Source organism: Triticum aestivum, chromosome 7A, assembly GCF_018294505.1.
Source record: "Triticum aestivum cultivar Chinese Spring chromosome 7A, IWGSC CS RefSeq v2.1, whole genome shotgun sequence".
NCBI classification, from domain to species: domain Eukaryota; kingdom Viridiplantae; phylum Streptophyta; class Magnoliopsida; order Poales; family Poaceae; genus Triticum; species Triticum aestivum.
Genome location: NC_057812.1, coordinates 209,107,431 through 209,133,040, shown reverse-complemented (window position 1 = coordinate 209,133,040; position 25,610 = coordinate 209,107,431). Strand labels below are relative to the sequence as shown.

Genomic DNA, 25,610 nt, shown 5'->3' with positions numbered 1-25,610 from the left:
ATACCAAACCCGTATATATCTGGCCTCTTGATTCGGCAGTTTCTCCGGGGGGTCGAACCTCGGACCTGTACCAAACCCCGCTGCCTCACACGCACTCGTTAACCAATCCATCCGAGGAAATATACCACCAGATGCTGAGCCAGAAATGGAGAGTGCTTATAGGAACCAATAATGGAGAGTGCTTATAGAGATTTTTGGTCCCTCTCTGAATTCTTGCTCTAGGAACCAAAAATCACCTCATGTCTGAAAATTTGATAACTTAAGACTGAAATCCGTTGATATGAAATGATTGAACTAACTGAGCGGAGGTCGGGTTTTCTTCATTGAAGCTGCTCGAAACAATGGAATCATCGATTTTCTATATCCCTACAGATTACAAACCGATATTAAAATCCCCAAATCTGAGGAGTGAATTCTTATGCCACAAATTTGTGTGCGTGCGTGGCCACTGATTAAAATCCCCAAATCCAATTAACCTCAACTCACCTCGCCACAGCAGTCGGCACGAATGGCTGGGAGGAGGCGAATCGCCGGTGTATTCTTGGTCGTGTTGGATCAAACTGGTTGAGGGAGGAGACGAGCAGGCGAGCGTGTTGCCTTGTAACTAGTCCTACTGCAGCCATGGACTAGGAGCAACCGTGTAGATCAACTCTTTTAAGGCTTCAGGAGGCAACTCGCCAACCGGCTTGTGCAACATCGTCTAATCAAAGCCTGAGATTTTATTGACCTCTTCCAGCCTAGCCTATAAATAACTAAAGAACAGATGAAGTCCACCCTGAGCGACTCGTACACCCACCAGTTCTCCTACTGATATTTTATATACACGGAAGTTCCCGCGGATACATTAACTGCAACGTTCAGTCATGCAACACCACCCCTCCCTCAAAGTCGCCTACAGATGCAGGCTACAACACCTTCCCATCTATAATACAATTCCGAGCCGGTTTCGGTTTCTACGGGTAACGTAAGTTACTCCAAAGGTGGTAACATCAATCAGCTGCATTCCAAAGGGTGCTCAAAACTAGTTGGTCGGGTCGAAGTACCTTCCAAAGGTTTCTGCGACGTAATCTCGGCCGAACTGCCCACCATGGGATGTTCTTGTGTTGGTTCCATCTCGGCCGAACTGCGCACCAAAGGATGTTCTTGCGTTGGTGCCATCTCAGCCGAACTGCCCACAAAGGTATGTTCTTGCGTTGGTGCCATCTCAGCCGAACTGCCCACCAAAGGCTTTGGTTCCATCTCAGCCGAATTGCCCACCAAAGGATGTTCTTGTGTTGGTTCCATCTCAGCCAAACTGCCCACCAAAGGATGTTCTTGCGCTGGTACCATCTCACCAGAACTGCCCACCAAAGGATGTTCTTGCGTTGGTGACATCTCAGCAGAACTGACTTGCAAAGGGTGTTCAGACATTGGTGTCATCTCAGCAGAACCGACTTCCAGCAGGTGTTCCGACGTTGGTATCACCTCAGCTGAACTGACTTCCAAAGGGTGTTCTGACGTTGCCAGCTCCATCACGTTGTTTGCAGGCTTAACTTCCAAAAGCGACTGACACGCTGTCTGCTCCGATGTACTGTCGTTACTGGGATCCGCTTCCTCAAACAACTGATGAAGCAGGGTCTTCATTTTCTTTCGCAATGCAGAAGCCTCTTCAGGTTGAAACCATGTTTTGCCAAACTAACAGAAATTAGAGAAAAAATGAGCAAGGAATATCCGCATGCAGTTCAGTGTTCTGAAAGCAGTCAAACACACCGAACATAGAATGGTCAACACACTAACAGATAGTGGCTCACCATAGAAAGGTCTTTCTTGTGAAGCCTTTCAGGTGCCTCCTCGATGAACCGCTGCATATAGTACAGAACAAAGAGGCCACAGTCAAATTCATTTTCCTGCTGGGGAACCTGGAAAAAAAATTAAGAGTGTAAGAGCTACAAGATCACAGCATGGAGAGACAAATACACCATCTATAGTGCAGACGATATAACAGCGTCATATGTAATCAACCATGGGCGTCCAACAACAACAACAACAACAACAAAGCCTTTAGTCCCAAACAAGTTGGGGTAGGCTAGAGGTGAAACCCATAAGATCTCGCAACCAACTCATGGCTCTGGCACATGGATAGCAAGCTTCCACGCACCCCTGTCCATAGCTAGCTCTTTGTCGATACTCCAATCCTTCAGGTCTCTCTTAACGGACTCCTCCCATGTCAAAATCGGTCGACCCCGCCCTCTCTTGACATTCTCCGCACGCTTTAGCCGTCCGCTATGCACTGGAGCTTCTGGAGGCCTGCGCTGAATATGCCCAAACCATCTCAAACGATGTTGGACAAGCTTCTCCTCAATTGGTGCTACCCCAACTCTATCTCGTATATCATCATTCCGGACTCGATCCTTCCTCGTGTGGCCACACATCCATCTCAACATACGCATCTCCGCCACACCTAACTGTTGAACATGTCGCCTTTTAGTCGGCCAACACTCCGCGCCATACAACATTGCGGGTCGAACCGCCGTCCTGTAGAACTTGCCTTTTAGCTTTTGTGGCACTCTCTTGTCACAGAGAATGCCAGAAGCTTGGCGCCACTTCATCCATCCGGCTTTGATTCGATGGTTCACATCTTCATCAATACCCCCATCCTCCTGCAACAGACCCCAAATACCGAAAGGTGTCCTTCCGAGGTACCACCTGGCCATCAAGGCTAACCTCCTCCTCCTCACAGCTAGTAGTACTGAAACCGCACATCATGTACTCGGTTTTAGTTCTACTAAGCCTAAACCCTTTCGATTCCAAGGTTTGTCTCCATAACTCTAACTTCCTTTACCCCCATCCGACTATCGTCAACTAGCACCACATCATCCGCAAAGAGCATACACCATGGGATATCTCCTTGTATACCCCTTGTGACCTCATCCATCACCAATGCAAAAAGATAAGGGCTCAAAGCTGACCCCTGATGCAGTCCTATCTTAATCGGGAAGTCATCGGTGTCGACATCACTTGTTCGAACACTTGTCACAACATTATTGTACATGTCCTTGATGAGGGTAATGTACTTTGCTGGGACTTTGTGTTTCTCCAAGGCCCACCACATGACATTCCGCGGTATCTTATCATAGGCCTTCTCCAAGTCAATGAACACCATATGCAAGTCCTTCTTATGCTCCCTATATCTCTCCATAAGTTGTCGTACCAAGAAAATGGCTTCCATGGTCGACCTCCCAGGCATGAAACCAAACTGATTTTTGGTCACGCTTGTCATTCTTCTTAAGCGGTGCTCAATGACTCTCTCCCATAGCTTCATTGTATGGCTCATCAGCTTAATTCCACGGTAATTAGTACAACTCTGAACATCCCCCTTGTTCTTGAAGATTGGTACTAATATACTCCGTCTCCATTCTTCTGGCATCTTGTTTGCCCGAAAAATGAGGTTGAAAAGCTTGGTTAGCCATACTATCGCTACGTCCCCGAGACCTTTCCACACCTCAATGGGGATACAATCAGGGCCCATCGCCTTGCCTCCTTTCATCCTTTTTAAAGCCTCCTTCACCTCAGACTCCTGGATGCGCCGCACAAAACGCATGCTGGTCTCATCAAAGGAGTCATTCAGTTCAATGGTAGAACTCTCATTCTCCCCATTGAACAGCTTGTCGAAGTACTCCCGCCATCTATGCTTAATCTCTTCGTCCTTCACCAAGAGTTGGCCTGCTCCGTCCTTGATGCATTTGACTTGGCCAATATCCCTCGTCTTCCTCTCCCGGATCTTAGCCATCTTATAGATGTCCCTTTCACCTTCCTTCGTGCCTAACCGTTGGTAGAGGTCCTCATATGCCCGACCCCTTGCTTCACCAACAGCTCGCTTTGCGGCCTTCTTCGCCATCTTGTACTTCTCTATGTTGTCTGCACTCCTATCCAGGTATAGGCGTCTGAAGCAATCTTTCTTCTCTTTAAGCGCCTTCTGGACATCATCATTCCACCACCAGGTATCGTTATCTTCGCTTCTCCTTCCCCTGGACACTCCAAACTCCTCCGAGGCCACCTTACGAATGCAAGTCGCCATCTTCATCCACACATTGTCCGCATCCCCTCCTTCCTCCCAAGGGCCCTCCTTAAATACCCTCTCCTTGAACACCTGAGCTACCTCCCCCTTGAGCTTCCACCACTTCGTTCTAGCGACCTTGGCACGCTTATCCCGCTGGACACGAATCCGAAAGCGGAAGTCAGCAACCACCAGCTTATGCTGGGGTACAACACTCTCCCCAGGTATCACCTTACAGTCTAGGCACGCACGCCTATCTTCTCTTCTCGAGAGGATGAAATCAATCTGGCTAGAGTGTTGGCCACTACTAAAAGTCACCAGATGTGATTCTCTCTTTCTAAAGAGGGTGTTAGCTACAATCATGTTGTAGGCTAGAGCAAAGCTTAAGACATCTTCTCCTTCTTGATTCCTGATGCCATAGCCAAAGCCCCCATGCGCCCCTTCAAAACCTGTGTTAGATGTACCCACGTGGCCATTGAGGTCTCCTCCTATGAAGAGCTTCTCACCAATCGGTACACTCCTAACCATGTCTTCCAAGCCTTCCCAGAACTCCCTCTTGGTGTTCTCATTGTGGCCTACTTGCGGGGCATATGCGCTGATAACATTGAGAACCAAGTCCTCAGCTACCAGCTTGACCAGGATAATCCGGTCCCCACGTCTCCTGACGTCTACCACTCCATACTTGAGGCTCTTGTTGATCAAGATGCCTACGCCATTTCTGTTTGCAGCCGTCCCCGTGTACCACAGCTTGAAGCCGGTATCCTCCACCTCCTTCGCCTTCTGTCCTCTCCATTTGGTTTCTTGGACGCAAAGGATATCAACACCTCTCCTCACTGCTGCATCAACTAGCTCCCGAAGCTTCCCTGTCAGAGACCCTACGTTCCAGCTACCTAAGCGAATCCTCCTAGGCTCGGCTAGCTTCCTTACCCTTCGCACTCGTCGAGTCAAATGCGAAGACCCTTGCTCATTTTCCACTACATCCGGGCGCCGATGTAGCGCGCCACTAAGGATGCGACGACCCGATCCTCGCTCACTTGCCACCGTATCCGGATCAAGATACGGCGCGCCACTTGGGGGGTGACGGCCCGGCCCTTGCCCATTTTCCACCACACCCGGGTTCCGATGTGGCGCGTCGCTGAGAGGGTTACGCCCCAACGAAAATCTGTTTGCAGCCGTCCCCGTGTTACGCCCCAACTATGGGCGTCCACTTATAAGAAATCTGGATGCCCACCCATAATTTCGTTTTGACAATATCCTGAACTCACAAGCATACATGCACTTAGCAATTTACAGCCTGTATTTGACAATATCTTAGGGGATGCACAATGGGACGATGTCGGCATGCTGAGTTGGAAGAGAGAGAAATTAAAGGAAGAGTGTGCCTTCTCTTATCTAAGAGATGATATTTTCATGCCTATGATGCTTTTCTCCATTGTATCCAGATGTCATCTAGTAGTCGCATGCTTTTTACTGAATATTAATCACCACATAATTATAGAGGCATGCAAATACTCCCTCCGTTTCTTTTTAGTCTGCAAATAAGATTTGGTCAAAGTCAAACTTTGTAAAGTTTGACTAAGTTTATAGAAAAAAATATCAACATCTACAATACAAAAGTTATATGTTATGAAAATTAATTTCATCATGCATCTAATAATATTGATTTGATAGTGTGAATGTTGATATCTTTTCCTACAAAGCTAGTCAAACTTTACAAAGTTTGACTTTGACCAAATCTTATATGCAAACTAAAAAGAAACGGAGGGAGTAATAATTGGAAGAGATAATACTAAGAGGTAAATTCTATAGCATGCTTTTATTGCCATCTCTAGTCTCTAGATGACGTGGAGGCTTAAGAAAGGAATGCCAAAATAATACCTTCTCAACCACAATACATGCTATTAAAAAATTACTCAGTAGTATGAACTGTAACGAGAATTCCAAGAGGTTGTCAATACGCAAATGAAAAGCACAGGTGGGTCCGATGCTATTTTCCTGAGTGACTGAATCTAATAACGGTTTTGTTATTCAGATTCGAAATGGACATAGTGATGCACAAACTGTTGGATGCTGCAATAGGTACATTCTATCAGCTAAAGCTAACCTCAAAGCACACATCTCAGTACATGCATTTCATAAAAAGATCTTAAGTTACCGCAATTGGTTTCTTCTCAATTTTACGAGGAAGTTTCTTCCACACTGTTTCTCGTATAGGACATTCTGCTAAAGACCCATTTTCCTTCAGGTAATTCCATTCTTGTTTTAAGAATCTGCAAATGAACATACATCATTTTAAACTAGAATGAAAATAATACAGCAGAACACTGAGGATATCATGAAATTTTGACACCTAGACAAGAAAAATAATGGTATGCCAAAATAATAGTGTCTACGTTCCAGAAGATGTACTTCTAAATGCAAAAATGTACGAAATAAATGAGACTTTAATAGAAGGGCAGCCCGGCATGTAGCTCCCGCTTACGCAGGGTCCGGGGAAGAGGCCGACCACTTTGGGTCTATTGCATGAAAAGAATAGAGGAAACAAAGTAGAAGCATGTATCCCATTTGTGTCGTTATGTTGCAGAAATAAAAGCCAAACGCCAAAACTAAGCAGTACAACTCATCAACTTTTTTTACTTTCAAGATTATTTACCTCTCAACAACACTGAAAATCAATCTGCTGTTATGGAAATTCAGTGAATCCAAATGAAGTATAATGGGGCCTGATTGATCTTCCTTTGCTGGCATGCATATAATCACCAGGCTCCAATGAGTACTGAACATTTGGAACAAAAACAAAACATCCTGAGCCTTTTAACAGAATATTGAAGTAACGCATAAGTCTAGCATATGTGGTAAAAATATGCATCAATGATCGGGTCATGTTGCAGTAAAGTTTTGAATCCAGTCAGGCAACATAGGAGTTACCTTTTACAGACAGCTCCCTCCTAGTATTTACAACAAATATATATCCCCTCTATTCCGATGAATAAGGCGCGCACGCATCCCAAAATCCAACTTAAAAATATATTATGTCGTGACTTAAAAATTATATCACTGAAAACTTCTTCCGAATACGAATTCAACGAGATAATTTTTGTACATACTCAGATTTGGTTGGTCTAATTTATGGTCAAAGTTTAATTTTGAAATACGTGTGCACCTTATTCTCTATAAACATCCACTCTTAAGTCTGCAAGTATCAACTGAAACTAAAAAAAAAGCATGGATGAGCTCTTGGCCCGGTGGTTGGAGCGCAGTGGTCTCCACGCCGGCGCGGGTTCGAACCCATGAGTTCAAATGTATGTCTCGCACCCTTTTCTTAATTAAAAAGGCGGAGGGGCTCCTCCCCCTGTTGGCCTCGTTTTTATACTAAAAAACAAGCACAATAGCATCTACTCCCTCCATCCGAAAATACTTGTCATCAAAACGGATAAAAAGGGATGTATCTAGAACTAATATACGTCTAGATACATCCCCTTCCATTCATTTTGATGACAAGTATTTCCGGACGGAGGGAGTACTTCGTTATGACCAGGGTTCCAGTAGTCCCCACAATTTTGCTAGAAACGGAAACAAGCCAGCTCCCAGATTTCCTCATAAAGATATGACTTGGTAAATATCACCAGTAATCTTGCGGAATTGCTCAATCTCCGAGCACAATATGTTATACTCCCTCCGATCCATATTAATTGTGACAGCTTTAGTACAACTTTGGTACAAAGTTGTACTAAAGCTGCGACAATTAATTTGAATCAGAGGGAGTAGCTAATTATGATATAAGCTAAAACTGACATTAATCCATTGTCAAATCTGCAAATACACCATATCCAGCATTTGGTTTGTTATACAGGAACCAGATTTTATCAGTTTTTATAACTCTGCCTCAGAATCTCTGAGAAATAATATCCTGGTTTGTCATGGACAGAGAATCACCAGCCAGGAATGTATTTTCAAAATGCTAACTGGTAGCGACGGTTGCTGAGATACAACGAAATATCCGTAGAAATCATCCTTACGGTAAAAAAAATGTGGAAACCATGAGTAGAAGTTATAGGAATCTCAAAAGATACAATCTATACAATGTTCTATAAACATGTAAATTTCCACCTTCAAACTCAATTGCATTTTATCAAAAATACACATGCGGTGAAGTTCTATAAAACATGTATAACCCTACAAGTAAATAGCAATATCAATATAAAGTAATGTATCTTAGGAAAAGAGACGACAAAATTGCTTACTCTGCATGCACAGGAAATAATATATATGGCTTTTGAAATATATCTATGCCTTTCCACCATCTTCTCAGGTTTAAGAAGTAAGAAGGCTTGTCTGCCTTCACAATAAGAAAGCAAAATGAGTTGAAAATATAAGACATGACCACATGTTTATAGCTGAGATAAACATCAAATCTTCAATTTACTATGAAAAAGGTACTTACAAACGCACATCCTCAGTGTATTTACCCAACGGATAAAAGATTAATAGTAAAACCCAAATGCAAAAAAAAAAATTACCCTTTTTATATTTCATGTACCTTCCGCTGTGTAGGTACATGCCTTGTGAAAATTCATGTACCTTCCGCTGTGTGGATACATGCCTTGTAAATTTAAGCACCAACCAGGTCACACTAGTTTTCCTAAATCTACCAAGTTGCTACTCATGCTGATACGACATGCGGCTTATGGCCATATGCTACGCAAAGGCCTAAGCAACCATCCAGTCAGATAAAATGGCATTGTTAACTTTCAGCTTGCAGTTTACCAATTTAGATAATAAGACCAACTGGTTGTTTAATTAGATATGTTTCTTAGCACCACCAGTTCCTGTTTCCATCAGCCACTGCAAACAAGCCACGTCTCTGGTCGATGGTGTTCAGTCAGATAAAATGGCATTGTTAACTTTCAGCTTGCAGTTTATTGGTTTAGATAATAAGACCAATTGGCTGTTTAATTAGATATGCTTGTTGCTGCCGCCAGTTCCTTTTTTCATCAGCCCCTGCCAACGAGCCACATCTTTGGTCGATGCTGTCCGCATGCTGGTCTGGGCCACTTTCTGGATGCATTCCTGTTTCCTTGGGACTACGCATGATGTTGACTATTTGCATGTCGCTGGTTTGCTGTTTGGTTGAGAAGAGGATGCCCGAGATTGTTTCCTTGCTGCTCTGCCGTTAGGAGAAGCGAGATGTTCTGATTTGTGCTACTGCTGATGTGTGCACATGATAGCTGCTGCTGCTGCTGCTCCCCTCCCTCACTCTACAGAGTCTACACTTCTTGGGCTGAGGTTTATGTATGTGCTTTCATCCTTGTAAAGTTGTACTATATATTTGCACGGACAGTACAGTCCAAAAAGCTCTGTTCATGACATGCTGCACTCAGACAAGGGGCAACAAAGAACCTAATACTTAATAAGCCTTAAAATAAGACAAAGATTTTTCATATTCTTAGACATCACAGCCTTTCCTGTGCCTAAATGGGCAGTGAATAAGAATGAAAAAATTGGATCTTTTGTGTGGCACTGCACGGATGAGAAGCATTATTTCCTTGATCAAATGCACAGCAGTCTGCCATTTCCATAAGAAAATTATTTCTTATTCTACAACATATCACACTTGTCCAAGAGAAGCATCAAGCATATTCGTTGTTCTAGCCTTCTAGGTGCTCAGCTTGCAAACCCAGTATGGGTTATTGTCACGCCAGCCATGGCCTACCCCTTCGTAACCTAGGTCGTGACAGTTATGTACTAGAATAGAACATAGCAACTGTAGCAATCAAAGTATAGAATACTGAGCCAGTAAAGACAATCCAATTTAGAAATTACTGCAGAGTTACCTTTGATTTTAGGGCTTCAAGTTTCTTGAAGAAGTATGTATTGAAAATGTGATACTTGCCTCTTTGTGTACTAATCGACGACATTGGTCCTTGCAGGTACCTACAAGATGTATAGTTATGACTTCAACTGTTACGAGAAAGGAAATAAATGAGGAATCTAGAAACTAAAGAACGATACTTACATAATGTAGAAGTTCATTATAGTTGAGGAAAGTAACGATTCAGGCTCAAGGCATTTTATGTCATCATGAGAAAGCTCAATAGAATTTGAGTGTTCGCTGCCGGCAAGGCAAAAAGAAAATAATCATCAACTATGCACAAAAACATTAAGCTCGGTGGGTTTTAAAGAATTCAAATGCTAACCTTGAAGGATAATATATCTTCATTGCATCCCTAATGAAGTATCAGAATTGAGTTAATAATCTCAAAAACTTTAAATATACATAATATTATTATATTTCATATAGCAAGTCTCAGGTTGACCACACAAATTGCGCTGTCCCCAGGATCGGAGCACACATGGGAAATTGACAAATTATTACCGTTTAGTGGTTGGCTTCTCTGCAGATTCTGAATGGTGTGCATCTGCATCGAGTAGAACCACCTCTTGAGCCTGAACGGGTGCAAAAATCAGACCAAACTTGTCAGAAGAGTTACCTCGTCATAGTTGCAAGCAAATCATAACTTGCTTAGTTTACTCTTTGTAGAAGCTGACACGGACAGATATTTACTAATGGTTAGCTGGTTACAGTATGATTCACTAAGAAAATAATCAAGAATAACCCCAAAAAGAGAAGTAAAAGCACTTAAATTGTATTAGGTTGTTGTAATCACTACTGCCAAAAAGAAAGTTGTTGTAATTGCAGGATAGCAGACCTAACATCTAACTGAAGACCAATCCTAATCATTTGCTAGTACTGAAAACAGTCGCTCTTTCTTTCTTATTTTCTGGCACTCCCCCGAAAATCATGATCCTCTCATTAACAACTGCCACGCACATCATGGTTCAAAATTATGACTTCCTAGTTCCTCCTAGCTACTACGCATACCCAGATACTACCATCACTCCAGAAGGAAAGTATGTTTTTTATTAGGCATGGCCCTATGACACACAGCTTTCCCTGCGTCTTGTCAGCAATAGTAGGAGACAATAGCTCACATGCTGGGATTGATATCTAATTCATCTAGTTTCTTCTTGCAGCTCCCTTTTTACATTTTTCTTTCAGATGGCCGCAAGAAAGCTACCAGGTTAATTTTTAGAGATGATTTCTCTCCATATTTTTAAATTTTTTTCTTTGATAAAGGTGATCTGTGATTTGACTTTGCTTGTTCCTGTAGATCAGTATTTTTTTTATTTTCTACTGGCGGCATCAAATGGAGATGGCCACCGTCTGGTGACGGTTATCTTCATTTGATCCCCTCGCTTAATCGTGCCATGGTCCATGCCTGTTGCCCCAACATATACATGTAGACATTGCACACTACTGCCTCTAGAACCTTCAGAAAAATTCATGGATGTACCAGATGAGTGTAGTACACCATCCGCAAAAGTGCAACAAAATCCAGCTTACACTTAGAACTGCATACTGCAGCTGTCACACCAATTCGCTTTGTCCTTGGAAGATTGAACTTCTTTCGAAAAGATTATAGATGTAGTACAGTGCACCAAGTAATTACCTTATTTTAATCTTACAGGCACAACAACAACAACAACAACAAAGTCTTTAGTCCCAAACAAGTTGGGGTAGGCTAGAGGTGAAACCCATAAGATCTCGCGACCAACTCATGGCTCTGGCACATGGATAGCAAGCTTCCATGCACCCCTGTCCATAGCTAGTTCTTTGGTGATACTCCAATCCTTCAGGTCTCTCTTAACGTACTCCTCCCATGTCAAATTCGGTCCACCCCTCCCTCTCTTGACATTCTCCGCACGCTTTAGCCGTCCGCTATGCACTGGAGCTTCTAGAGGCCTGCGCTGAATATGCCCAAACCATCTCAGATGATGTTGGACAAGCTTCTCTTCAATTGGTGCTACCCCAACTCTATCTCGTATATCATCATTCCGGACTCGATCCTTCCACGTGTGGCCACACATCCATCTCAACATACGCATCTCCGCCGCACCTAACTGTTGAACATGTCGCCTTTTAGTCAGCCAAAACTCAGCGCCATACAACATTGCGGGTCGAACCGCCGTCCTGTAGAACTTGCCTTTTAGCTTTTGTGGCACTCTCTTGTCACAGAGAATGCCAGAAGCTTGGCGCCACTTCATCCATCAGGCTTTGATTCGATGGTTCACATCTTCATCAATACCCCCATCCTCCTGCAGCATTGACCCCAAATATCGAAAGGTGTCCTTCTGAGGTACCACCTGCCCATCAAGGCTAACCTCCTCCTCACACCTAGTAGTACTGAAACCGCACATCATGTACTCAGTTTTAGTTCTACTAAGCCTAAACCCTTTCGATTCCAGGGTTTGTCTCCATAACTCTAACTTCCTATTTACCCCGTCCGACTATCATCAACTAGCACCACATCATCCGCAAAGAGCATACACCATGGGATATCTCCTTGTATATCCCTTGTGACCTCATTCATCACCAAGGCAAAAAGATAAGGGCTCAAAGCTGACCCCTGATGCAGTCCTATCTTAATCCGGAAGTCATCAATGTCGACATCACTTGTTCGAACACTTGTCACAACATTATCGTACATGTCCTTGATGAGGCTAATGTACTTTGCTAGGACTTTGTGTTTCTCCAAGGCCCACCACATGACATTCCACGGTATCTTATCATAGGCCTTCTCCAAGTCAATGAACACCATATGCAAGTCCTTCTTTTGCTCCCTGTATCTCTCCATAAGTTGTCGTGCCAAGAAAATGGCTTCCATGGTCGACCTCCCAGGCATGAAACCAAACTGATTTTTGATCACGCTTGTCATTCTTCTTAAGCGGTGCTCAATGACTCTCTCCCATAGCTTCATTGTATGGCTCATCAGCTTAATTCCACGGTAATTAGTACAACTCTGAACATCCCCCTTGTTCTTGAAGATTGGTACTAATATACTCCGTCTCCATTCTTCTGGCATCTCGTTTGCCCCAAAAATGAGGTTGAAAAGCTTGGTTAGCCATACTATCGCTATGTCCCCGAGGCCTTTCCACACCTCAATGGGGATACAATCAGGGCCCATCGCCTTAACTATGTACAGGCGCAATCTGGTAAAATACATTCAGATGTCGGGTTTTCCCACTCCTATCCTATATCTGCTCCCGAATTAAATGTCACAAAGTGGCCATGGACATCTTCTCTTTTTTTGTCTTCCATACTTCTTTTTCATCTTAAGAATTAAGATCCTGAATGGCTACTTGAGCATGTGTTTGCATTATCGTGCATTACACTGTATTGTGTCTGTCCTTTCCACTCATATGATCTGTAGAAAATCAGAATTAATAATTTCGCAAACCCAATTACGGTTTCAGTAACTGAAGATGTATAGCCCCAAACAAATTTTATTTTTAGGAAGTGGTGCATCACGACCAGAGAAACTGCAGCCCAGATCCAGACAAACCACAAAGCTAGTAATTATGACCCGATACATTTGCCACCCTACAACTACAGGTGAATTCTCTACCAAAAATCTGTAAGTGTGCACCGCGTTAATGGAGGTGTCACTCATTTGGATTAAGTAGCATAAACTTTGAAAAAAAAATCTCCATCGGCACTTACGCGCCTGAACGCCACCCAGGAACAGAGACTAAGCAAGTGGCAAAGAAAAACTGGATAATATGACAACACAATGCCTATACTGAGCCATATGGTACAGAGGAAAAATGTAGCAGAACTGATGAAGGCAGCCATTGTGTTTACATAGGTAGCACACAGCAGTCAATTTTGTCTTACGTTTACGTAATTTTGTGCACAAGTATGACTACGTAATTTTTTTCTGATCAAACTAAATTAGCTACTACCTCCATTCACAAATAAATATTGCTTTAGAAACCATTGCCAAAAGTAGATACATTGACCAGAAATAGTATAGAATCGTCACAGAAAGATACTTCCATACACTTGAGTATTATGATTGGACAGCCAAAGCTGTATCGCGAAGACCATGACAATGTATTTGGGAATGGGGGAAGTATATAAACTAATGGTCATGCCGACAGTTTGACCAGCGTGCTCTTAGAAACGACATTGGGTATTTGCATTGGACCAGAGGATAATATGCAGCTGAACCTCAACAACATGGTTGTCGGTCTAAAGTGCTTGATACAACGAGACTCAACCCCATCAGAAAGGTCACATGTTGATGTTATGATACTTATAAATATCTGTAGAGGGCCACAGGTTGAAGGTCCAATATTGGCCCATGAGAAAAAAGGTGACGCTAGCATTACACTCAATGATTTTCCTCAGAATATTAAGTTCTAGTAATATTTCCGTATTATTAACCAGTATGAGAGTCATTTTAAAACAAAACCCCTTTTCTAGTATCTACTGCCAAAATCATGAGCAGCTGGGGCTCTGTCAATCCTAATACTTCAATAATAATCATCATAAAAAGAGCACACTGACGGTCATGATGGTAAAATTCATAGAAACTAAAAAGTATTTACAAACCTTTCTTGGTCTCAATCGCATTGAGAAGTTAACTGAGTCATCTCCTTTCCTGGCACAGGTAGGTTGCATGATTCAGTACAATGATGAAAAGTTCACATAATAGATAATAAAAATTAGCACAGCCATGCATGCATGAGATGTGGTCATATATACAGCGGTCTACCAATTGATCAGCAAAATACAATTGAACAAGGACAGCGGTATAATCACAGTCGGATATGTTACACAACAGATGAAGTAACTGGGGAATGCATAGGGACATGACTGATGAATACTGGAAATATCCTTGCAGAAGTTAAATCAGAGTATTTGAAGAATCGCATGTTCTCTTGTTAATTTGCTGTGTATCCCTTTTCATTCCATGTCAGTTTGCCCTTGTACTTTTGAGTAATATGTATTGTATTTGAATTTGACAATGATGGACAAAACAACATTCAAACAATGAATTGATTGATCAGAAAATAATAACAAAGCTGAGAACAAGAGAGCAATAATCTGCCTTCCTTGAACCAATAGCATGCATTGACCACTCAAGCACACTGCCTAGCTTTCCTTGGGCAGATGTTATGTAAACATTAAACAAGTTTGACTCCTCTGTACTCCTAAAAACTACACCGAGAGCCCTTGTAGTTCAAATCATAAATTTTGTATTTCCTGGTAGTAGTATCTTCAAGTCGGTGTGTTTGGTATTCACTAAAAGTAGTAAGTTATCTAACAGAACCTTTTACATCTACCATGGAAGCTATCACTATCCCATATGAAGAATAAGAATTTTGATAGGTTTATGCACCATGTGCAGCAAGCCATGACTATTTAAAGTTAGTTAACAACACATCATTACCAATTAAAACAAATGGACGTGCAGGTTAACACAGTGAAACAGAAGAGCATGTACATACTAACCTTTTCCGAGAAGGTGTGGAAGCATTTTCACGTATCCTAATATCGTCGTTATCCTTGAAGTCATCGTCAGAAGACATATTTTCCACGTCGATTGAGTTGTCGATACATAATACTTTGGGAGGCATTGGTTGTGCATTGGTTTTGCAAGATTCACTCACTTCATACGACTTCCCTTTATTTTCTACTGGCGTTTTAGTCTTGCCAGGGCATATACTTGTTATCTCCACATCGATGCCTGCCTAACGTACAGAAAATTCAACACTTGCACAAAATACACAGATTTAAGTACCATAGGACACAGGCCCAGTGCTAGAAGCTCCCACACCAGGTGGAGTCTGGGGAAGGATTATACGAGGCAAGCCTAACCCACGGAACTCATTAATTACCATGCAACACATTAATTACCTCATCATCCACCTCAAATGCGGAAAGGAAATCAGATTTGGTTACTCCATGATTTTCATTGCATTTACTAGACAAACCTACAAGTCGTAAAGAAAATTAAAATTTTGAACAGCAAATTAATTAATAACGAGTATAACAGAAATTCATGTTGGAAAAATGGTCAACATGTTATGAGTTTATTAGGAAATGTGATATGACGACTAGTCAGACCTTCTAGTGTTCAATCTTTTAATCAAGTCGGACAGTAGCTTACCTAATTATACATAGTGAAACCAATATAAAGTCTGAGTAAATTCAAAACGCATTCATTTCGGTTTTTGATATAGCTGTGGGCACAACACATTTTGACAATAGTAGCTCCAGCTTTGGGCACATTTTCTTTACCTAGAGTATTTATTGATTTCATCAATTTCAATAGCAAAATACAAAAATTGCATGGCACTGAGGTGACTAACTTAGATCATTATTCATGTGCATTTGATCAATATGGCACATGGTTTAGGTTGTACTAGATGGCTTATTAAGTACAGCACGTAACTTGCAATTTTCTTAAGAGGACAAACGAAAAAGACCCAAAAGAAGTTATACCAACATGGTAAAATAACATTGTAGCACTGCAGTAAGCAATAATATTAGATGGAGCATTTAAAAAATATAAGCAGGCAGGGATTTTAGGTCCACGATATCTATTTAGAATTATTACCCAACTACAAAAATTGATGTAATGAAAACAAGTATTCCAAAAATGGATTTTCCATGAGATGGTAGTGTGCAGAAAGTTTCAAATGTGATACATTGTCAAAACAGTAAATCAATCACATACCAGACGGTTCTGCACAACTTGACTGGATCATCCGTTCACCTCTATTGCCATCCTGCGAGGGAGCATTCCATGATTAGGCTTAGAGTGCTATACAGCTCAGAACGCTTACTGTGCATATTCACAACCATAGCAAGGTGGCGACGGCCGATCGACACGCAAAGGCCCATCCAACGACACCAGTGGTCACTGGCGAACCAGCAACCACCATAGCCGAAGAAGAATATCACTTCTATACTTGTGGAAATTTTATTCAGTTGGCATATCACAAAAACCAACTTTCAAATGCATTAAAATTTAAAAAAATGGATTAAAAATAAAAGAACACAAATATACCCCTCTATGGTTAGCCCGCTTTACATATCACATGAGGCAATTCTTGTTAAATTTTTACAGATTCTCCTTAATCAGAGACAGGCCATGATTCGCTGATTGACTCTAGGGAAAGTTTAAACATATGGAAAGAAAGACGGAAAGCTGCTGCTATTTTGTCACCAAAGTAACAGATTAAAAGATTAACGCTGTCTGTGGTAAAAAGAAAGAGAAAACGGATGGTAGGAGAGGTTTTAATTTCAATTTCAGGTAGAAAATACAGGAACTATCATTGTCCACAGAAATGAAATAAAAACTTGCTGTTTTCAATAACTACCGCCATACACAAGCAAGATGATAACATGGAATTCTACCACTGGTGAACACAGAAGCATACCACCGCTTCAGCACGCGGAGCAGGTGCATAAATTCGTGTATCACTAATCTTTTCCATGTCGTTGCCCGCTCCGTTTTCCCACGCAAAATCACTTGGAGGTGGACGGCTGATGAGATTTACTCCTCTCGCTCAGCATATAGGGTGAAGTTCAAAGGGTCCTTCAACTCCCATCAACCAGGATGCGGTTTGGAGGGCTGACGGAAAAGTCGAAACATAAGTGCATCATACTTGAGGCTCTTGTTGATCAAGATGCCTACGCCATTTCTGTTTGCAGCCGTCCCCGTGTACCACAGCTTGAAGCCGGTATCCTCCACCTCCTTCGCCTTCTGTCCCCTCCATTTGGTTTCTTGGACACAAGGGATATCAACACCTCTCCTCACCGCTGCATCAACTAGCTCCCGAAGCTCAAGGGGGAGGTAGCTCAGGCGTTAAAGGAGAGGGTCATTAAGGAGGGCCCTTGGGAGGAAGGAGGGGATGTGGACAATGTGTGGATGAAGATGGCGACTTGCATTCGTAAGGTGGCCTCGGAGGAGTTTGGAGTGTCCAGGGGAAGGAGAAGCGAAGATAAGGATACCTGGTGGTGGAATGATGATGTCCAGAAGGCGATTAAAGAGAAGAAAGATTGCTTCAGACGCCTATACCTGGATAGGAGTGCAGACAACATAGAGAAGTACAAGATGGCGAAGAAGGCCGCAAAGCAAGCTGTCAGTGAAGCAAGGGGTCGGGCATATGAGGACCTCTACCAACGGTTAGGCACGAAGGAAGGCGAAAGGGACATCTATAAGATGGCCAAGATCCGAGAGAGGAAGACGAGGGACATTGGCCAAGTCAAATGCATCAAGGACGGAGCAGGCCAACTCTTGGTGAAGGATGAGGAGATTAAGCATAGATGGCGGGAGTACTTCGACAAGCTGTTCAATGGGGAGAATGAGAGTTCTACCATTGAACTGGACGACTCCTTTGATGAGACCAGCATGCGTTTTTGTGCAGCGAATCCAGGAGTCTGAGGTCAAGGAGGCTTTAAAAAGGATGAAAGGAGGCAAGGCAATGGGCCCTGATTGTATCCCCATTGAGGTGTGGAAAGGCCTCGGGGACACAGCGATAGTATGGCTAACCAAGCTTTTCAACCTCATTTTTCAGGCAAACAAGATGCCAGAAGAATGGAGTATATTAGTACCAATCTTCAAGAACAAGGGGGATGTTCAAAGTTGTACTAATTATCGTGGAATTAAGCTGATGAGCCATACAATGAAGCTATGGGAGAGTCATTGAGCACCGCTTAAGAAGAATGACAAGCGTGACCTAAAATCAGTTTGGTTTCATGCCTGGGAGGTCGACCATGGAAGCCATTTTCTTGGTATGACAACTTATGGAGAGATACATCATTGACTTGGAGAAGGCCTATGATAAGATACCATGGAATGTCATGTGGTGGGCCTTGGAGAAACACAAAGTCCCAACAAAGTACATTACCCTCATCAAGGACATGTACGATAATGTTGTGACAAGTGTTCGAACAAGTGAGTGTTCGAACAAGTGATGGCGACACTGATGACTTCCCGATTAAGATAGGACTACATCATGGGTCAACTTTGAGCCTTTATCTTTTTGCCTTGGTGATGGATGAGGTCACAAGGGATATACAAGATATCCCATGGTGCATGCTCTTTGCGGCGGATGATGTGGTGCTAGTTGACGATAATCGGACGGGGGTAAATAGGAAGTTAGAGTTATGGAGACAAACCTTGGAATCGAAAGGGTTTAGGCTTAGTAGAACTAAAACCGAGTACATGATGTGCGGTTTCGGTACTACTAGGTGTGAGGAGGAGGAGGTTAGCCTTGATGGGCAGGTGGTACCTCACAAGGACACCTTTCGATATTTGGGGTCAATGCTGCAGGAGGATGGGGGTATTGATGAAGATGTGAACCATCGAATCAAAGTCGGATGGATGAAGTGGCGCCAAGCTTCTGGCATTCTCTGTGACAAGAGAGTGCCACAAAAGCTAAAAGGCAAGTTCTACAGGATGGCGGTGCGACCCGCAATTTTGTATGACGCTGAGCGCTGGCCGACTAAAAGGCGACATGTTCAACAGTTAGGTGTGGCAGAGATGCGCATGTGAGATGGATGTGTGGCCACATGAGGAAGGATCGAGTCCGGAATGATGATATCGAGATAGAGTTGGGGTAGCACCAATTGAAGAGAAGCTTGTCCAACATCGTCTGGGATGGTTTGGGCATATTCAGCGCAGGCCTCCAGAAGCTCCAGTGCATAGCGGACGGCTAAAGCATGCAGAGAATGTCAAGAGAGGGCGGGGTAGACCGAATTTGACATGGGAGGAGTTCGTTAAGAGAGACCTGAAGGATTGGAGTATCACCAAAGAACTAGCTATGGACAGGGGTGCGTGGAAGCTTGCTATCCATGTGCCAGAGCCATGAGTTAGTCGCAAGATCTTATGGGTTTCACCTCTAGCCTACCCCAACTTGTTTGGGACTAAAGGCTTTGTTGCTGTTGTATAAGTGCAGATTTATCACTTGGCTGCCCTTCCAGAAGCAAATCTTCACCTCTGATCAGCTGTTTGCTCAAGGTTGGTCACCTTATGCGGCTCTCATGGAGTCATGGTAATATGCTTCGGCCATTAGGTGCCCTCTCTATTGGACTTTCCGCTAAAAATCAGACTTCGCTCGTGCCACAGCCGCGGAACCACCGCATTCAGGATTGGTGGGACAAGGCCCATGCATATGTTACTGAGAAGGAGCGAATAGCTTTAGATGAAATCAAACTTTCACCCTTTGGAACATTTGGAAGGAAAGGAATGCTCAAAGTTTTTAACTCTGCTTATGCCTCGATACAAGTTGTTTCCTATGCCAAGTAGGAAGATACTACGACCTGGTGCTTTGATATGGCAAGGGTGGCCCTTTGGTGACCATGGCTAGTAGGTTTTGGCTGTGCCTTTTCTCCTGCTTATAGAATTTGGCAGTGCCCCTACCGTTCCTTAGAAAAAAGCACAAATGCCTATGGCTTGCAGGCATTTTATGGAACGGGAGTTTGAGAACCCTAAAGCTTTACCCCACCTCTCCAATCTACCCCAAGGCAGACCCATCCCAAATCCCAAATTCGGAGGAACCAAGGCAAAGATCAAAATATTAATCCACGCGGCCGCGCACCAAGAGAATAAATACAGAACTGGAAAATAGTTTTACCGGCTCGCCTAGGCGGCCTTGCGGACGCGGTGGCCGCGGCCGTGGCCGGAGAGAGGCCGAGTCCGAGGCCAAGCGAGTGCGGCGGTCGAGCTCGCCGCGGACGGCGCGGAGCGAGCGGCGGTACTTCTTCCCACCGTCCGGGAGGACGCCGGGGAATTTGTTGAGCCCGTCCTGTAGGCGTTTGAACCTCTCCTTCAGCGCCTGGTCCGACATGCCGCGAAGGTCGTCATCGATCCTCGCCCCCGCATCCTCGTCCCCCTCCTCGCCGCTGGGGAGCGGCTCCGACGAAGCCGTGGCCATCGCATTCACCGCGGCGCGGCGCGGCTCGCCGAGGGGGCGGGGTCGAGGGGAAGTTGGGGTTGGGGAAGAGAAAGAGGAGGCGGCGGAGAAGTCGACGGGGCTGGCAGCCGGGGCCTCTGGCATATTGGAGGAGGGCCTTCTCGCAAAAAGAAACGGAGGACGGCCTCGGAGCATGTAGCATATATCCCAGTAATGGCCTTTTGATGCGCTGGATTGTAAAAACGCAGAATAGGAACATTAGAAGGTGTTTTGAATATTTTAGTGAGTGTACAAATAAGATAAAATGTGTCTCTACAAAAGTGTACAGACTCAAATAAGTGTATAAATACACTAAATGTGTCTGCATACATCTCATTTAGAAGAAAAGTTAAAACATCTTTAATAGTGAACGGAGAGAGTAGAATTTTGAAAACTCATGCTTACCTCAATCTACTTGTTTGTTTGATCGCATTATAGTAAAACCAAAGGATTTTTTTATAGAATGTAGTACAAGTGAATCCTTAGTACAAGTTTCTATAGGATCAATTCTATGAATCAAACAACCAACAAGCAACATAGGAAATATCCCTAAGGATTGTAATCCTACAAAATTCCTATGAAACCAATTTGATTCAAAGGAGCCCAATATTGTCTCTATAACGTTTTTTATATTATTAGGCTGCTTCTATAACACTTTTTGGATTACTGATGAGATATTTTTAGCAAATCCCAAATATTGTCTTTATTCTTATATGTTGGACACGATTGGTTTTTAGGTCCTCGACGTGATTAGCGTAACAAACATCAAATAAAGTTCTTAAGCATATATATTTTAGCATATTATACATGTTAGACCTAGAAATTTGTGATCAGACTCATAAGCCCGGATGGAGGGAGTAATACAATCCTCATTATATACCTAACATGCGGGGCCAACATATCGGCAGGCTAATTATTTTTATTTCATTACATCCATTTTTTATTTATTTTTCCCATCTATCTTCTTTCTAATCTTTCTCTGTCTTGTGTAGCTTTGCGAAGCTCAGAGACGGGGAGGCGGAATTTGGGGCCCGAGGTCGGTACTTGAGAAAGGAGGTAGTGCCTGATGCTTGGGACATATTGGGCTGCGTGCTTGGTGCAAGGTGGACCACGCGGAGCGTGAGCGGGCGTGGACCACGTCGTCGTGTGGAGTTGTGCGGAATGGTGAGGTTAGGGCCAAGCCGCGAGGCCCACGCGGTGGTGCAGACGACATAGGCGGGTGTGAAAAGGCATGGTAAGTGGGGGTCCCTACGATGGTCATCGGAGCGCTTCAGTGGTCCAGTGGCGCAAGGCGGTGGTGGTCGGGGCAAGCTAGCGACGACGAGTACTTGGTTGTGGTTAAAAAATCAAGTGGTTCATGTGTGCCACAAATATTGGACAGGTTACAACTCCCCTTCTGTGTGGGAGTTAGGATGCTTTTAAGAGGGGATTAAAAAAGGGATATATTGCATGTTTTTTGCTTAACTTCCTTAACAGTGACAGCTTATGAGGGGAAGAATGTCTATTGGAGTTGCTCTCATAGACTAAACTAATGGCATGTGGGACTATGTTTTAGCTGGCGATAAGACAGTCTTTTGGCTTTGGAAAGTATTTGCTATAAAAATTGTTAAGAAACATAGTTGCAAGCATGACAAGGAATGAATCACTTTAAATATAGACGTTAAAGACTCAATTACAATTTACAGTCGTCACATTTATAATGTTTTAAGAGGTGGTATCACATCCAACTATCAAATGCACAAACATAGACTTTTTCACGGTGGGTAATAGCTTAGAGTAACTCTAGCAGAGTAATCATATTGGTCTGATCGCCATAATGGTTGTCATTATGGTGATTTTGGCCCAAAAACGCACTCTAGCAGAGTTGTCGTCCGGCCCTTGAGCGCCATATTTTTTTTGGAGTGCGCTCCAAATCCAACCAGTGGGCCTCCATATTTGCCATGTGTGGGGGTGGAGTATGTAGAGCGCGCTCCATTCGAAAAACGACTTGGCGCAAATGGCATTTTCCCCTTCCACTACTCTCCCTTCCGCACCGTTGCCTCCCCTCCCTTGGTGTAGCAGTGTCTTTCATCGCTTTCGGCAATCCACTGTCCCTCTAATTGCATGGACTGCCCGCGTCGTATTCCATCGTTTTGGGGCGTGTCTCATGCCTCTGAGACTCCCGCGCCATCTGCGACCCCTGTGGATGACACTTCTCATGTGCCTCAGATGGACGGTTGCCACTACTGCTACTTGTGAACTGTGCTAGGATTTTTTCCGAAGAGGAGGAGAGATGCAGTATAGTAGAGATAAGTATTTCCCTCAGTGAGAACCATGGTTTATCGAACCAACAGGAGAATCACGCAAAGTCTCGTGACACAGCACCTGCGCACACAAAAGCAAATACTTGCACCCAATGCGGGCAAGAGGGTTGTCAATCCCCTTGAACTCGTTACTTGCAAGGATCAAATCTTGTATAGGTAGATAGATAAATTGCAAAACAAAATAAAAGTAAATAAATTGTAGCAAGGTATTTTTTTAATTTTATAATATGACATAAATAGACCTGGGGCCATAGTTTTCACTAGGGCTTCTCTCTTGAACACATAGCATACAGTGGGTGAACAAACTACTATCGGGCAATTGATAAAAAACTGATAGTTATGACATATTCATGGCAATGAACATGTATATAGGCATCACGTCCGAGACAAGTAGACTGACTCATGTCTTCATCTACTACTATTAATACACCAATCAACCGCTATCCAGTATGCATCCATGATATTAAGTTCATGAAAAATGGAGTAACGCCTTAAGCAAGATGACATGATGTAGACAAAGTAAATTCAACCAATATGAATAAACCCCGTCGTTTTACCCTTAATGGCAACAATACAAATACGTGTCTTGTCCCCTTCTGTCACTGGGATATAGAGCACCGCAAGATTGAATCCATTACAAAGCACCTCTCACACTGAAGATAAATCAATCTAGGTGTTCAACCAAATGGATACATCAGAGAGAAATACAAAGCTATATCAATCATGCATAATAAAGTTTAGAAAAAACCTAATTACTTTAAATGAATAATCTGATCATAAACTCACGATTCATCAGATCTCAACAAGCAGACCACAAAATAAGATTACATCAGATAGAACTCCAAGGAGATCGAGGAGAACATTGTATTGAAGATCAACAGGAGAGAAGAAACCATCTAGCTACTAGCTATGGACCCGTAGGTATGTGGTAAACTACTCACACATCATCGGAAGGCAACAAGGATGATGTAGAAGCCCTCCATGGTCGACCTTCCCCCCTCGGCAGAGTAACGGAAAAGGCCTCCAGATGGGATCGCGGAAGAACAGAAGCTTGTGGCGGCGAAAAAAGTGTTTCGGGTGGCTCTCAGTTGGTTTGGGAATTTATAGAGGTGGAATTAGGTCAAACAAAGTTGCATGGGGGTCACGGGTCACGCCCTACCCCCCCCAGGGCACGCCTGGTAAGCTCGTGGCTCTCCCATAAGGCTTCTGGCCTCCTCCTGAACCTTCTAGGGTCCCTTCTGGTCTAGAAAAAAAACACTGTGAAGTTTCATCGTGTTTGGACTTTGTTTGGTACTGTTTTTCTGAAAAGTAAAAAAACAAGCAAAAAACATGAACTAACACTGGGAACTGAGTTAATAGGTTAGTCCCCAAAAATGATATAAAATAGCATATAAATGTGTATAAAGCATCCAAGATTGATGATATAATAGCATGAAACAATAAAAAATCATAGATATGTTGGAGACATATCAACTTCCTAGGCTAACACCTCGTTCATGCTGCCACCTAGCCCGACACAGAGATGGCAAAGCAGATGACATCACGTGAAGGTGGCGACCTTCCCCCATCGGTGCTGACGGGATATAAGAAGACGGGAAACTAGGTGCCCGCGCCCCTCCCCCACCTTGCTTTGCCTCGACGGTGGGGCGAATATGGGGTGGCTTCCCAGTCATACGCTAGATCTGCAACAACAATGAGGCAAAAAGGCCATCATATACCTTGTATACGTTTTTTGTTCAATTGAATGTGTGATGATCAATGTGTTTTGATTTAGTGATGGTGATTTTTTTCTAATTTTTGGGGGGATGGAGCCTCAATGATGAAACATTTCTCAATACTGTGGTGGTAATTCTGAGACAAATGATGCTGATCTCAAGGGTGCATCATTGTCGCTTTTTAAACATGACTCCATCCAAGATATAAAATTGAAGGAAATATGCCCTAGAGGCAATAATAAAGTTGTTATTTATAGTTCTTTATATCATGATAAATTTTTATTATTCATGCTAGAATTGTATTAACCGGAAACTTAGTACATGTGTGAATACATAGACAAACAGAGTGTCCCTAGTGTGCCTCTACTTGACTAGCTCGTTAATCAAAGATGGTTAAGTTTCCTGACCATAGACATGTGTTGTCATTTGATGAACGGGATCACATCATTAGAGAATGATGTGATGGAAAAGACCCATCTGTTAGCTTAGCATAATGATCGTTTAGTTTTATTGCTATTGCTTTCTTCATGACTTATACATGTTCCTCAGACTATGAGATTATGCAACTCCCGAATACCGGAGGAACACCTTATGTGCTATCAAACATCACAACGTAACTGGGTGATTATAAAGATGCTCTACAGGTGTCTCCGATGGTGTTTGTTGAGTTGTCATGGATCAAGATTAGGATTTGTCACTCCGTGTATCACAGAGGTATCTCTGGGCCCTCTCGGTAATGCTCAT

At 43.2% G+C, this 25,610-nt stretch overlaps 1 protein-coding gene across 2 annotated transcripts; it reads right to left on the bottom strand.

Annotated features, from left to right (window-relative positions):
• Positions 1 to 701: 701 nt before the first annotated feature.
• Positions 702 to 20,985, bottom strand: LOC123150756 (ubiquitin-like-specific protease 1D). Of its 2 annotated transcripts, XM_044570587.1 has the most exons (14): positions 20,531 to 20,985; positions 16,624 to 16,675; positions 15,801 to 15,877; positions 15,396 to 15,634; positions 14,493 to 14,541; positions 10,413 to 10,483; positions 10,234 to 10,263; positions 10,053 to 10,148; positions 9,871 to 9,970; positions 8,281 to 8,375; positions 6,690 to 6,812; positions 6,192 to 6,306; positions 1,791 to 1,898; positions 702 to 1,674 (listed from the first exon to the last, which is right to left on the bottom strand). In XM_044570587.1, exons 1-14 carry the CDS (start codon positions 20,951 to 20,953, stop codon positions 994 to 996), a joined length of 2,259 nt encoding a protein of 752 aa, XP_044426522.1. In that variant the 5' UTR covers positions 20,954 to 20,985; the 3' UTR covers positions 702 to 993. The 2 variants fall into 2 exon arrangements, with proteins under 2 accessions (XP_044426522.1, XP_044426523.1); XM_044570588.1 differs by lacking the exon at positions 15,801 to 15,877 and having other exon boundaries at positions 15,396 to 15,630.
• Between the last annotated feature and the right edge of the window lie 4,625 nt (positions 20,986 to 25,610).